Source organism: Girardinichthys multiradiatus, chromosome 7, assembly GCF_021462225.1.
Source record: "Girardinichthys multiradiatus isolate DD_20200921_A chromosome 7, DD_fGirMul_XY1, whole genome shotgun sequence".
NCBI lineage: Eukaryota > Metazoa > Chordata > Actinopteri > Cyprinodontiformes > Goodeidae > Girardinichthys > Girardinichthys multiradiatus.
This window is the reverse complement of record NC_061800.1, coordinates 17,378,524-17,391,395: the sequence shown is the minus strand read 5'-3', so window position 1 is coordinate 17,391,395 and position 12,872 is coordinate 17,378,524. Positions and strand designations below refer to the sequence as shown.

At 39.1% G+C, this 12,872-nt stretch overlaps 1 protein-coding gene across 10 annotated transcripts in view; it reads right to left on the bottom strand.

Moving 5' to 3' along the window:
- nalcn (sodium leak channel, non-selective) overlaps window positions 1-12,872 on the bottom strand; it is a 142,879-nt gene that overhangs the window by 55,358 nt on the left and 74,649 nt on the right. For all 10 annotated transcript variants that reach the window (XR_007038960.1, XM_047370207.1, XM_047370203.1 and 7 more), the window contains 3 exons: window positions 7,564-7,755; window positions 5,512-5,649; window positions 2,163-2,237 (listed from right to left, as the gene is read on the bottom strand). Coding sequence is in view for 9 of the 10 variants with exons in the window: in XM_047370207.1 (XP_047226163.1) it covers window positions 2,163-2,237; window positions 5,512-5,649; window positions 7,564-7,755 (405 nt within the window). In the remaining variant the exon portion in view is untranslated. The remainder of the gene's footprint in view (window positions 1-2,162; window positions 2,238-5,511; window positions 5,650-7,563; window positions 7,756-12,872) is intronic.

Genomic DNA, 12,872 nt, shown 5'->3' with positions numbered 1-12,872 from the left:
ACCTGCTTCAACAAACCCACTGTCATCTGGACAAAGTCAGCAGCACTGTGAGGATCATGTTGTTTGATTTCTCCAGTGCATTTAACACAATTCAACCTGATTTGCTTTGTCAGAAACTCCAGAAGACTCAGGTGGAGGCCTCAACAATCTCCTGGATCAAAGACTACCTGACAAACAGACCACAGTTTGTGAGACTGAAGAGTTGTGAGTCTAACCAAGTAGTCAGCAGCACAGGAGCACCACAGGGGACTGTACTCTCACCATTCCTTTTCACTCTGTACACCTCAGACTTCCAGTACAAGACAGACTCCTGTCATCTGCAGAAATACTCGGATGATTCTGCAGTCGTGGGGAGGATCAGAGATGGACAAGAAGCTGAGTACAGGAAGGTGGTGGACCGCTTTGTGGCTAAAACAAGAGATGATTGTAGATTTTAAGAGAAACAGGAATAAGTCAAAAACTATTTCTATCATGGGAGAAGAAGTGGAGGTGGTGGAGGAGTATAAATACCTCGGTGTTCACCTGGACAACAGACTAGAGTGGAGATGCAACTGTGAAGCCATCTACAAGAAGGGACAGAGCAGACTGTACTTCTTGAGGAAGCTTAGGTCCTTTGGTGTTTGCAGCAAGATGCTGCATATCTTCTATAAGTCTGTTGTGGAGAGTCTGATCTCTTCTACCATCATCTGCTGGGGAAGCAGCATCAGAGCCAGGGACTTAAAAAAACTCAACAAGCTGATAAAAAAGGCTGGCTCTGTTCTGGGGACTCCTCTGGAACCTCTGGAGATCATTGTGGAGAGACAGATTCTTCATAAAATGAAGAACATTATGGAGAACCCTGAGCATCCTCTTCATCAGACTGTCCTACAACAACAGAGTGTCTTCAGTCAGAGGCTTCTTCAGATGTGCTGTAAGACGGAGCGCTACAGGAGATCCTTCCTGCCCACAGCCATCAGCATCTACAACGGCTCTTTGAGGAAACCTTCATAATGAGCTACAACAACATTTAATTTCCCTTTGGGATTAATAAAGTATTTTTGAATTGAATTTGAGTTGAATTGAGTTCATGAGAGATGTTCACTTACACTCATTGATTGTGAACATCATAATAAATGTGGGCCTTTAAAGATAAATTTAAAACATTCTTGTTCCAGGGTGGAATAATGACAACAAAAAACTTTAACAAACTTTGAAAACAAGAATTGTGCGCAAAAATGTTTTATTGTCGATTGTTATCCATCCACACAGGCTCAATTATACACAAACAACCCCTTTAATGTTTGGTTACACATCCCTTAGCCCACCGCATCTTAACCACGTGCTTTTTAAAACCATATACAACCCTCAGGCATAATTCTGGATAAATTTCGCAACCTTGGTCGAAATAGGTGAAGGTTGTTTCAATTGTTTGATTTCCTGGAACAAACTCAGCTTTTAAGCACAGCGCACAAATGTTTAGTAGGGTTGAAATTGGGGTCATTCCAGAAGCATAATATGACCCTGCTTTATCTAGCAACATGATTAATAAGAAGAAGTAGATTTTGTGTAGTCTGTGCAATATAAGCAACATACAACATAAGCAAAAATACAGCCTAAAACTACAACAGAAAACATCAGAAAAGTGCTAAATAAAACAGCTGGGGCAGCTTAAAGAACAGCAACATTTTTAATGTACAACCTGTGGATGAAATAACTCAAAAATTCATCCACTTAAACCCATAAACCATCATTCACCCAACATCAACAACTTGTAGTAAATACTCTATAGTGAGCTGCTTTAAGTCTAGATTACTGCAGATATTTTCTGATTTTGTACAGGGAAAAGAATCTGGGAAAGCAATATTTTCTCAGTTTAACATCACTCCTTGCAGCTTCAGAATAGTGAAACATCTTACAGTGAAACAATGTTAGAACCACAGGCAAGACTCAGAATTTCTGAAAAATGTCTTTAGAACTTTTGAGATGAAGCAGTTGCTTTGTGTCTGACAGAGCTTAATTTAAATTAAATGAAAAACAAAACAAACAATCTTTAACTCCCACACAAAAGGCATTAGTTTGCTGATAAGCACCCAATATATACTAAAATAAAAACAAAATGATTGTTTCCCACACATTTCCTACTATAAATTTATATTATAAAGAAGTTTAAATAAATGTTTTACCTGTTTGAGCTTCTTCAAGTCTTCATCCAACTCAAGATTGTCCAAGATAACAGCCACAAAAAGACTCAGCAGAATCTAAAACGCAACAAGAGAGATTACAAGCACATCTGCTGTGTGTGAGCTTGTTGCAATGTGTTAATTTCATTATTACCATCATAATAAAAAATGACAGTGCAGACTTTATGCATCTTTTTACTGTACACATTTTGCTTTGTATTTGTAGCTTATTCTGTCCTGGAAGACATCCTCTCTGTCTGGAGACTGACGTGAGTCAGCCCGAGACTTTGTGTGCTGTCTGATGACTGCATGTAGCAGAGGGCCAAACACTGAAATGTCAGTGCTATTACGCCTGCAAGTTTGATTATCTGTGATTAGATGTGCCACTTGAGTGAACGAAAACAAAGGCTGGTATGACTGCACGCGGTAAGAAATTCATGCATTTATTTAACCCTTTTCTCCTGTACAGGTCCTTGTTAAAGCACTTAAACTGCTTGAACTTGTTCGTATTTTGTCACATTAAAACCACAAACTGCAATGTACAGTACAGACCAAAAGTTTGGACACACCTTCTCATTCAAAGAGTTTTCTTTATTTTCATGACTATGAATATTGTAGCTTCACACTGAAGGCATCAAAACTATGAATTAACACATGTAGAATTATATACTGAACAAAAAAGTGTGAAACAACTGAAAATATGTATTTTATTCTAGGTTCTTCAAAGTAGCCAACTGTTGCTTTGATTACTGCTCCACACACTCTTGGCATTCTGTTGATGAGCTTCAAGAGGTAGTCACCTGAAATGGTTTTCCAAACATCTTGAAGGAGTTCCCAGAGATGCTTAGCACTTGTTGGCCCTTTGCCTTCACTCTGCGGTCCAGCTCAACCCAAACCATCTCGATTGGGTTCAGGACCGGTGACTGTGGAGGCCAGGTCATCTGGCGCAGCACCCCATCACTCTCCTTCTTGGTCAAATAGCCCTTACACAGCCTGGAGGTGTGTTTGGGGTCATTGTCCTGTTGAAAAATAAATGATGGTCCAACTAAACACAAACCGGATGGAATAGCATGCCGCTGCAAGATGCTGTGATAGCCATGCTGGTTCAGTATGCCTTCAATTTTGAATAAATCCCCAACATTGTCACCAGCAAAGCACCCCCACACCATCACACCTTCTCCTCCATGCTTCACTGTGGGACCAGGCATGTAGAGTCCATCCGTTCACCTCTTCTGTGCCGCACAAAGACATGGTGGTTGGAACCAAAGATCTCAAACTTGGACTCATCAGACCAAAGCACAGATTTCCACTGGTCTAATGTCCATTCCTTGTGTTCTTTAGCCCAAACAAGTCTCTTCTGCTTGTTGCCTGTCCTCAGCAGTGGTTTCCTAGCAGCTATTTTACCATGAAGGCCTGATTCACACAGTCTCCTCTTAACAGTTGTTCTAGAGATGTGTCTGCTGCTAGATCTCTGTGTGGCATTGACCTGTTCTCTAATCTGAGCTGCTGTTAACCTGCGATTTCTGAGGCTGGTGACTCGGATGAACTTATCGTCTGCAGCAGAGGTGACTTTTGGTCTTCCTTTCCTGGGGCGGTCCTCATGTGAGCCAGTTTCTTTGTAGCGCTTCATGGTTTTTGCGACTGCACTTGGGGACACTTTCAAAGTTTCCCAATTGTTCGGACTGACTGACCTTCATTTCTTAAAGTAATAATGGCCACTCGTTTTTCTTTACTTAGCTGCTTTTTTCTTGTCATAACACAAATTCTAACAGTCTATTCAGTAGGACTATCAGCTGTGTACTGTATCCACCTCCTGCACAACACAACTGATGGTCCCAACCCCATTTATAAGGCTTGAAATCCCACTTATTAAACCTGACAGGGCACACCTGTGAAGTGAAAACCATTTCAGGTGACTACCTGTTGAAGCTCATCAACAGAATGCCAAGAGTGTGTGGAGCAGTAATCAAATCAAAAGGTGAAGAACCTAGAATATAAGACATATTTTCAGTTGTTTCACACTTTTCTGTTCAGTATATAATTCCACATGTGTTAATTCATAGTTTTGATGCCTTCAGTGTGAAGCTACAATATTCATAGTCATGAAAATAAAGACAACTCTTTGAATGAGAAGGTGTGTCCAAACCTTTGGTCTGTACTGTATATTACTGGGATTTTATATGGTAGAGCAGCAAAGAGTAGTGCACAATTGGGAAGTGAGAAAAAGTACAGATAAATGGCTTTTAATCATATTAATAAAAAAAAATAAAAAAACCTAGGGAGTATTGTATGCATAAGTATTCATCCCCTTTATTTTGACACCCCTAAATAAAATCTAGTGCAACCAATTGCTCTCAAACGTTACCTAGAGATTAATCCTCCTGTGTGTAATTTAATTTTGGTATAGATACAGCCACTCTTTGAAGGCCTCAGAAGTTTGTTAGAGAATGTTAGCGAACAAACAGCTCCATCAGGACAAAGTAGCACATCAGACAGTTCAGGGATGCAGCTGAAAAGAAGCAGGCTTAGATTATAAAACAAATAGTTCAACTTTTTGCCAGTTCATGGAGCACTGTTCAATCCAATAATTAGCGAAGTAGATAAGACTTTAGAGGAGCTGCAGAGATCCACAGCTCATGTTGACGGAACAACTAATATTTGTGCACCAAAGATCTAGCTCTGATGTAATAGTGTCATGAAGACAGCCATTGTTTTTACCAGAAGCCACACAGAAGAAACATCAAACACGTTGAAGAGGCTGCTGTGGTCAAATGAGGCCAAAACTGAACTTTATGACCTACATGCAAAATGCTACATGTGGCTGAAACACTGCACATCACCCTGATCACAACATCCCATTGTGGGGCAGCATCCTGCTATAGGAATGTTCTTCAGCAGTGACAGGGAAGGTGTCTTAGATCTTAGTATACTGTTTGTTAGAATGGCCTAATCAAAGTACATACCTAAATCCAATTGACAATCTGTGGTAATAGCTGAAAATAAATGTTCACAGATACTCTCCATCAAATCTGACTGAGCTTGAGCTACATTGCAAAGAAGAATGGGCAAAAATCTTACTCTTGTACTTCACAATTATGCACTACTTTGTGTGGGACTATCAGATAAATTCCTAATAAAACACATCGAACTTTTTGTTTTTCATGTAATAAATGTAAAACTGCCAAAGGGTATGAATACGTTTCATAGAAACAGTAACTGTTTTTACTGATCAGGATACAAGAATATATGTTTGTATAGAATATGATTGTGTATACAAATGTACTAACAGCAAAAATCTAATACTTTATAGTGTTTATTTAACACAATATAGGCAGTACAGCGTGTTCCTCACCAGGGTAGCAAACAGATGGTAGAGGATGAAGTAAATGGCTACGACTGGAGCCCACATATCACCTACAGCCACCAGAGTCTGGTCCATGACATCTATCCAGCCCTCCTGGGTTAGGATCTGGAACATAGACATGAACGCCTGCAGGGAGAAAAGCACATGAAGACCAGAGCAGTAGAGAGAGGGAGAGAGAACGAAATCTGAGGAGGAAACTGCACAGACGGACAAATCTGACATTTTAGAACCGCGTTTTCACTCCAGATCAAATATTACTCAGCTGCTGCATGAATTCCCTTCTGACTATCTATCATCTTCTTGCAAACAGATGTGAGCAGGAAGAGTTGAGAGGAAGTGAGGACATGAACATCTTTTCTTGACCCTGCAGAGGTCAGCTTAGAAGTAAGGAACAACCAGCTGTGAGACGGCAGCCCCTGAAGTCAAATGGCACCCCTATACTTAATCTCTTTTTGTTAACAGCCCCGCGCCCTCCTTCCCACCTGCTGCCATGTCCCAGTCAGTGCCAATAAAGATACAGCCAAAGACATTGCCTGCCCATAGGGAAGACAGTCAGACATCATTAACTGTGACGTGTCTTTGTGCCTGGATGCATGTACATGTGTGCGTGGAACAGCAGCAGCAAAGAAGCAGAGAAGAAAATGATAGAGGAAAGGGTAATACAGCATACAAGTGGCAGCTGTTCACGAGCAGCCTTTCATGTCCCGCTTGCCTAAGATCAGTGAAATGTTGGAAGGCAGAAAGGAAAAAAAACACAGAAGGTGGAAAGTTGCCGCTAATGAGAGAGAAAGATAAGTTTGTGAGCACTTAGAAATCAAAGGCGGTAGCACATCTGTCGACCCATCATGCACCCCATCATCAGCACCCGCGGACCAGCAAAAATCGCTTGTTTGAGGTGCCGTTCCAGAAACTCTTGAAATTTTAAACCTTGGTTTGGTGTTTTTCATTTGCCCCAATCTTTGAATATTTTAGCATAAACTACAGTGTACTGCTGAAGTGAAATAAGTGAAATATTAGTCAACTGCTAATAAATGTATGTAACTTCATAATTGCAACAGTAACCAATCTGAAATTTCTACTTGTCCAAGCACAAAGTGGCTCATGTCTTTCTTGATACATATTTCTAACCACTTTACCTGAAGATCTATAGAGTATAACTTCAGTAAGTGAGATAAAAAGTTAGTCTCAAAAAGCTATTTATTTCTAGTATTACAACCCTTATATTTGATTCTAAAAGACATTGCCTAGAAATACAAAAAAACAGGAAATAATGAGACATAAAATCAAAAAATTGCACAAATCTTTTACCTTTTACATTTTTCAATTAAGCATTGCATCATGAGGTCACACATGTCTGAAATTCGTGAGAAAATATCAGCACCAAGATAAATAAACATTATTTATCAATAATAATGCCATATAGCATACAAGACATTTTCTTTCTACAGTTCTGCAGACTAACTGTAGATGTTTTAGAAAAACATAGAGGTGGAAGTGCAATAATATGGGAGTGCATAGCTGGAAAAGATGTAAAAGCCTTCAAGTTCACAAGACCTTTTAAAAAGAAAAAAACAGGGTGAAAACTATTAAGATTGAAGAAAGTTCAATTAAATTTTATGCAATTAGGGGATTTAAGATGGTAAGCAGAGAAAAATGTCTCACATAAAGTGCTGCTAAACTAAGTTCTCTAAAAAATTAAGTCAATGCATTTTATTTGCAGAGAAGGGTTTCATTTGAGATCAAAATCCAAGGACATTTCAAAAACATATTTAAATGGAAAACAAGCATGCAGTAACACAAATGAAGCTTCCAAGCAGTACGTTGTACTTTTAAGACGTAACATCACAGAAGGTTCTATTCAAACCTTTAAACACTAATTTAAGAAAATCAGACCAAAAAAGCTGAACATTTAACTTTTAAATGTTACAAGTTTCAAGTGTGTGTACTTTTTTTCATAGCAGGTGTGGTCGCATTAGTTTGCAATCATGTGCTTTAAAAGGCAGTTTTTGGCTGATCAGGTAACTGTGAGGAATTGCTTACCCTGGGAAAAGTTGTAAAGCGGTCCAGTTCCTCCACAAAACAGAACATTTGCAAGCTGATGGCAGACATGACGATGAGAAGGCTGGCTGTGAAGACCACCAGGCTGCCCAGTTTTTTACCTGGACCAAATATCTTATAGACAAAGTCTTCCAGAGCAGGAGAAATTTTTATCAGACGCACCACACGTAGCACCTAGGGATAAGAAAGATAAACATATTTCATGATTGCTATGTGTTCTTAAAGTTTAATGTTTAGCATAACTGCTTTGTATAGAAAAGTAAGAGAGCAGTGACATTTATTTATTTTTTCTAAAATTGTGAATATATATCAGAGTCACTAACAGCAGAGTGATCTGACTTTTAACAGTAGCAGTGTGGTGATTCTGTGCTCTGTCAACAGATTTACTCTCTATATTGCTGGTGGGATAGAAACCCCCAAAAGGTAATGTATCTTTGTCAGGCTTTGATTGAAATTCCAGAACGTAGCTATTGATCAAAGTCTTCAGTGTGATGCTTCTGGCCACGATTTGTCTTTATAATCCAACATTAAACCAGATTAATGACTGTCTTTGATTCCCTGGAAACACAGCAAAAACAAGGACAGCATAGACAGGCTACTAGTTGAGAAGGAGACATACAGAAAACATACACTGTAAAAGTACTGAATGCTGACAGATGAACCAGAAAGACAGATATTCCCTCATACACTAAAACGATCACGTTCTGTTTCATAGATGTTTACTCTGGGGCAAAGAACAAATCAGTTTTTGAGATGAGAGGCTGCTGGCAGCAACAATGGGTATTTTCTTAAAGTGTACAGGTCCTTCTCAAAATATTAGCATATTGTGATAAAGTTAATTATTTTCCATAATGTCATGATGAAAATTTAACATTCATATATTTTAGATCCATTGCACACTAACTGAAATATTTCAGGTCTTTTATTGTCTTAATATGGATGATTTTGGCATACAGCTCATGAAAACCCAAAATTCCTATCTCACAAAATTAGCATATTGCATCCGACCAATAAAAGAAAAGTGTTTTAATACAAAAAACGTCAACCTTCAAATAATCATGTACAGTTATGCACTCAATACTTGGTCGGGAAACCTTTTGCAGAAATGACTGCTTCAATGCGGCGTGGCATGGAGGCAATCAGCCTGTGGCACTGCTGAGGTCTTATGGAGGCCCAGGATGCTTCGATAGCGGCCTTTAGCTCATCCAGAGTGTTGGGTCTTGAGTCTCTCAACGTTCTCTTCACAATATCCCACAGATTCTCTATGGGGTTCAGGTCAGGAGAGTTGGCAGGCCAATTGAGCACAGTGATACCATGGTCAGTAAACCATTTACCAGTGGTTTTGGCACTGTGAGCCGGTGCCACGTCGTGCTGAAAAATGAAATCTTCATCTCCATAAAGCTTTTCAGCAGATGGAAGCATGAAGTGCTCCAAAATCTCCTGATAGCTAGCTGCATTGACCCTGCCCTTGATAAAACACAGTGGACCAACACCAGCAGCTGACACGGCAACCAGACCATCACTGACTGTGGGTACTTGACACTGGACTTCTGGCATTTTGGCATTTCCTTCTCCCCAGTCTTCCTCCAGACTCTGGCACCTTGATTTCCGAATGACATGCAGAATTTGCTTTCATCCGAAAAAAGTACTTTGGACCACTGAGCAACAGTCCAGTGCTGCTTCTCTGTAGCCCAGGTCAGGCGCTTCTGCTGCTGTTTCTGGTTCAAAGGTGGCTTGACCTGGGGAATGCGGCACCTGTAGCCCATTTCCTGCACACGCCTGTGCACGGTGGCTCTGGATGTTTCTACTCCAGACTCAGTCCACTGCTTCCGCAGGTTCCCCAAGGTCTGGAATCGGCTCTTCTCCACAATCTTCCTCAGGGTCCGGTCACCTCTTCTCGTTGTGCAGCGTTTTCTGCCACACTTTTTCCTTCCCACAGACTTCCCACTGAGGTGCCTTGATACAGCACTCGGGGAACAGCCTATTCAATCAGAAATTTCTTTCTGTGTCTTACCCTCTTGATTGAGGGTGTCAATAGTGGCCTTCTGGACAGCAGTCAGGTCGGCAGTCTTACCCATGATTGGGGTTTTGAGTGATGAACCAGGCTGGGAGTTTTAAAGGCCTCAGGAATCTTTTGCAGGTGTTTAGAGTTAACTCGTTGATTCAGATGATTAGGTTCATAGCTCGTTTAGAGACCCTTTTAATGATATGCTAATTTTGTGAGATAGGAATTTTGGGTTTTCATGAGCTGTATGCCAAAATCATCCGTATTAAGACAATAAAAGACCTGAAATATTTCAGTTAGTGTGCAATGAATCTAAAATATATGAATGTTAAATTTTCATCATTACATTATGGAAAATAATGAACTTTATCACAATATGCTAATATTTTTAGAAGGACCTGTATACGTCACCATATTTTAGAGCCAAAAAAACCCCTGAAACGTCTAATATTATAAACAATAAATAAACCACAATCTGCTTTTCCACTGGGTTTCAAAATACCCAAGTAATAAGTAAGTCAGTAGGAAAGTAAGTAAGCCTACAGAAAAAAGGAATGCACAACCTTATATGGATGAAGGTTTTGCAGCCGTAACAAGGTCTTGAAGCCTGTTACTCACTATGGTTATAAAAAAAAAACTTTTTCACGGAAACATCTCACAGCTTTGTTGGCAACACAAAAAAACAAACATACAGCCAGGATTTTTGCTGCAAAGATAATAAGAAAACATAGGTAACCATGTACAATAAACACAGGAAGGGAGGACGGATTTTTCATCACCCACTAAAAGTCCCTTAATCTTATTGTGGCAAATTGTGAAACAACTGAAATCTTGGATTTAGGGAAAGTAATTTAAAGCTTAAGGATGAGGATACAAAACAGTTGATGCCATGACTGGGATAGATAGCTTGAGCAGGGTGTTAACAGCCAGACCAGGAGCTGATTGCAGGTGTCGTTTGTAAGCATAAAGTTAATCAGATAAGAGAACGATATCTTAAGTTCTTTTTGTTTTATGTTTTTTGCAGCACTAGTGGCCTTTAATTTTCTCTTTTTTTTGACGGTAAGCTGACAGGAAAGGGGTGGAAAGAGGGGGAAGACATTCAGCAAAGGTCACATGGGCCAGGAGTCAAGCCCACAACAGGCTACATCGAGGACAAAAGCCTTTGAATATGGGTCACGTATCTTACCCCTGCGCCACTGCTGTGTAAATTTTATGTTTTCTCTGTGTGTGCAAAACATCTGCAGATATCCACACACTATGGAATACTTAATAACCACTATCAAAAAACGATTCTCATGTAGAATTAACTTGAAGAGACCTTTTTAGGTCAAATGACATAATGTTGTGGGAAAATAATAGCAGATATACTCATAGAGTTTAAGTGCCATGATATATGGTACTATCAAAAACATTGTGACACCTACATTGCAGTAGTGTAGGTAAATGTCCAGAAAAGTATGAACTTATTATATAAAGAAAAGACTTTTCACAATCACCCTATGGCTTGCTGATATAGAGTATTTTCGACAGTTGTTCAGAGAATGGGGGAGCACTAAAGCCTGGGGTTATGAAAGTAACAATACTGGTCAGAAATCACATCATCTCCCCAAGTGTTTAGAATTCAATTTTTTTGTTTTTTTTCACTGTGACAAATTATTTAAAATTATATATTTAAGTTATTCCATAAGGTGCCAGTTTGATAAGTCTCCAAGCTACTTCACTCAAATAACATTTTTGACCTTCACCTCAGTGGATAAAGAGCCGCATAAATCTCTACTTTATGAACTCAAATTCAAGCCACAGACTTGCATTCTAAACAATCACTTTTCGTCAACGTTCTATTGTATTTTCGGCTTTAATTATTTTTTTACCTAATATTTTTCATTTCAGGCATGAAACAGATGACGGTTTTGAGCTACAAGAATGAACACAGTTTAAATGTTAAAGTTGTAAAAATTCTTGAATTTTAACATGACTTATTGCCTATAGTTTTGCAAAGCACGAGGGAATGAGAAAGATGTTGGGACAAAATAAAGGTAGAGAAGGGACACAGATATTTAGCCCTTAAGTGTTGTCTAATGCATTTCTGCGAACTTTTTCGAGAAATATTACTAGATTCATCTATTTGACAAATGGACTGCTATTTATTATACCCATAATAAATCACTGTCATTGGAATGCCAAAAATGTATAAAGTAAGAAAAAATCTGGTGGATGTTCAATTTTTACATTTTATTTACTATTTCGATTTAAGGATTGTGTAAAAAGTAGGGAATAAAGAAGAAATGGCTGGCCAAGAGCAGCATTTATGTACCAGTTGTCACTGAATGATTGAATGAATGAACAAATGAATGAATGAATAATTGCAAAACAATAAGCTATCCTATACAATATTCCTAATGGTCAAAACCTTGTTTTTATTTAACATAAGTATATTGTGAGTCTGATGTCTGCAATTAACTCTAGAAAACAATGGAAGGACTGCTTTCCTGCCATGTTTTCTGTGAATGCTTTGGCTATTGCTTTTTGCAAAACAAGGAACAGGACAGGACAGGTCAGTGTGTCAGATTAACACAAACCCTTCATTTTAAGCGTACATTATACCAACACCAACACCGAATTGGGTCGGAACTAAAATTGTTCATAATACAAAGATAGAAAGTTTTTTGGGGGTTCAGTGGGGTGATTAAAAACTGAACAAGTGTGTGTCAAAACTGTAAGCAGGGCATGTAATTCTGTGACATTTTGCACTGGGATGTAATAAGTCTAACCTTTAGCAATGAAATGCCCCTCAGTTGGATATAACTAAAATGAAGTGAAAAACAAATCACCAGATTGGATTGCTAGGCATGTTTTTTCTTCCCACTGCCAGGGCACATTCGATTTTACCAAGGACCCTTAAGGTTAATTAAATGTCATTCGTTTAAGCTTAAATTTGGAAAAATAGCAGAGAAGTTGCCTGAGTTTTTCCACTGCGAGAGGAATAAGTTAATGGCTGCTCTTAAACACCACTAATTAGTCAGAAGCAGAGGTCTGAATGTGATTGCAAAAACTGCTATGAAGAAAGGTTTTTTGCTAGGCAAGCATCTCTGGGTGTGTTTATGTAGTCATGAAATGGAGAGCGATAGGGGTAAGGGTGATTTTACTGGTTTCAGCTGTTCAATTTGACTTTACATTCATTTCTGTTGGGGAATTTTAAATAAGGGCTGCACAGTTGTTACTACTGTTGCTGTGCACCAATGTTGGCTGGGTTCGAAGCCAGACCTAAAGTATTTCTGTATGGAGT